We start from the raw sequence: 2,915 nt of genomic DNA on the forward strand, positions 1-2,915 counted from the left end.
GCACTTACATCTATCTCATTAGCTACATAGCTGCAGAGAATAGTAGATGAAAAGATAAGCAACAGAAAAACCTTGCTTAGAAAAATTTAGACAATACCCTACAAATGATATATATTGCACAAGTTTGAGCGGATAACCCATTAATTGCTCACAAGTTTCTGCAAATTGACAGCAAATATAGTCATAAACAATAAAATTATTGCAACTAGTACATTGAAAAATCTTAAACATTGGAACTTCTGACAGTACCATATAGCCATGAATGTTGGTTACCTCGAAGGAAGAACTGCCTGGGGAACAAAAGGAGTATATGCGGTCTCCCTCTCGGCTGCAAGCCGCTGCGCCTTCTGAAACTCCTTTAATACTGCTTGAAAATCTTTTGCAAGTTTAGCATCTGTTATTTTCTTGCTTGCCTGCCAGAAAGAGAATAATTAGATCGATTATAATTGGGGATTGAGGAAGAGAACTTCAACGCTCATATTTATCACTGTACAAGTGTCGAGTAACTAAAAACTTTCGCTTTCAATCATTTACTTTGATATTGTACTCGTATACCTCAAATATAATCAAAAAGACATACAATAGTAACAACCATTGTAAGCGATAAATACGACAAGAAAGAAAACGTGATATGAGGGGTGGGAAGCTTTGCTGCCACATTAACGGTGAGCAAGGAAGCAAACTTACACTGACTTCAACATGATGATCTGTTTCACTAGCTTGCTTAAGTTTAGCAGAAGTATCCTTCACCAATTGTCCAATATGCAGCCTAGTTTTATGCCTGCAGTTGAGTAAAACCAATATAAGAGACAAATTTCCATTAAAATTGGCATTAACTGCATGGAAAAACATATGGCTGCAGGTGGATCGCCATTCACCAAAAGCCCCCAAGAAGATAACTATACATAAACTAGTTCATACCACACAGTTTCATGACCAGTGATAATGAACTAATATTAGATAACCTGTTATATTTCTATTTGCATGGAATTTTTTATGTGTCATCACAGAAATGAATTCTCCTTCCATGTAAAAAAAATAAAATAAAAGTCCGATTGAAAGCTACTCTGAGGGGAGCAATGGTTGATAGAACAAACATCGGCAAGTAGAACATATGCCTCCAAAGTAGAAGCCAGGATACAAAGGTCTAGAACCCCCAAGGAAGACAAGTTCGCAAAAACTTATATTTGACTTATCAATCTAATCCTGATTTTTCCCCATATACCAATGCATCTCCTTGATTCCAAATTGCAAAATATGATGTCTGTGTTTCTACATGAGTTCATGTGCATGAAAGCCACGAAAACGTTGAAAGAAGAGAAGAAGAGAAATAGAGATAAATCTGTTCCTTCAATAAAAAACAGACCATTTAGTTTGAAGTTTTTAAAAAGTGAAAGCTAACTCGAATAATCAAATGATGATACATAATGAAGGGATTTCATTTGCAGATCGGCATAAAAGAATAAAATCCCATTGAGAAAAATGCAACCTCCAAACAGGAGAGATTAACCTGAGGTGTAGATCTGACTCAAGTTAGAAAAGGTCTACTCAGAAAGATAATAACAAGAAATTTTTTTATGCATCTTATTTTGATGTAGGTCTAGAGTAGAATCACCAGAAACCATCAAGACCTGCATATGAAAGTTTTCTCAAGCCCAGAATCTCTAGTAGTCCAAAAACCAATATCAAAAGGGGCTTTACAACTGAGACTCCAATGATTAACGATATGGCAGGGCTAAAAATTATCTATCAGTTATTGAGTAGGTAATTATTTTCACGAAAAAAAGTTTCTTAAGTGACTTCCAAGCTTGCATGCCTACATATGATTGATGTCGATACATAAAATAGAAATCGATGGTATCAACCACAACATACAATGTATACAATATTTCAAGTCCCTCAGAAAGACAACCACCTCAAGTTTCATCATAAAGTTAATGCGCTAGCTAAAACTTGCATCTTAGACTTGAATAAGCCCTGAATATCCTTTTGGATGCATAAGCGCTTCTATAGACTCTACATTTGGTGAAAGTGTAATGAAGTGGTCGAGGGCAACTGCAAGCGGTACTTCATTCAACAGATTCGTAGTTGACTCAGACCAGGTTGTGCCTTGTTCTCCCTTGGCTCTTAGATTTCTCATAAATTTTTCATATGATTATAATTTATAAGTCATGATTATCTGAAGTTTTCAATATTTTCATCTTTCTCTTTAATAATGTTCAATAGAATGAAGACTTCATTGTTTGAAAAGATTTTCCCATGATTGGAAGGGGAAGAAAAAGATATGCAATTCAAATAGCTTTTGGAAACAATGAGATACTTATATATAAGATGGAAGCAAAACTGTTAGGACGAATATAACCACCTAGAATGTATTTTTCCCTTGACTTAATAAAGAATGTACACATAAATAAATGTGTTTGGGTGCATGTCGTTACTAAATGCTCAAGCCTGTATTCAAGTAATTTATAATATAAAATGATTTTTCCCAAAGTGATTTTACTTATTCAGTAGTGTCATTATTAACTTTTTTTCTATATTTTTTCTCCTCTTAATCGTATATTCAATTAGAGAGAACCAACTCAGTAATCGAAGTGCTGACAAGGAAGTGAAATTCAAAGAGCCCAAGGGCATGAGAATTATAAAAGCAGTAATCAACAACCAGATGCTGCCGATCAGTAATAACAGATCCAATACAAGGTAGTAAAATTCCTAGCTTTAATTAACAGACCCCATAACCTAACATCCTTCCTTCTAGCAGCTAGGACAAAATCTCCATGAACTTTAAGTACCAAACCAAGCTCATTATTTTTCATAGTTACACTGGCCAAACTTACATCAATTTCAGGGAGCCCTTCCTCGGAGAGTCACTTTCCCTTTTTTCCTTCCCTTCGGATCTCCATCCCCACCATCCA

The 2,915-nt window shown here is 35.3% G+C and overlaps 1 protein-coding gene across 1 annotated transcript in view; it reads right to left on the bottom strand.

The window, feature by feature from the left end:
* LOC111398281 (syntaxin-22-like) overlaps positions 1 to 2,915 on the bottom strand; it is a 7,845-nt gene that overhangs the window by 3,543 nt on the left and 1,387 nt on the right. The window contains exons 4-6 of the mRNA XM_023025202.1: positions 688 to 781; positions 274 to 413; positions 1 to 30 (exon numbers count right to left, since the gene is read on the bottom strand). The exon at positions 1 to 30 is cut by the window's left edge and continues 20 nt beyond it. Coding sequence (XP_022880970.1) covers positions 1 to 30; positions 274 to 413; positions 688 to 781 — 264 coding nt within the window. The remainder of the gene's footprint in view (positions 31 to 273; positions 414 to 687; positions 782 to 2,915) is intronic.

This window comes from Olea europaea, chromosome 8 (genome assembly GCF_002742605.1).
Source record: "Olea europaea var. sylvestris chromosome 8, O_europaea_v1, whole genome shotgun sequence".
Classification (NCBI taxonomy): Eukaryota; Viridiplantae; Streptophyta; class Magnoliopsida; order Lamiales; family Oleaceae; genus Olea; species Olea europaea.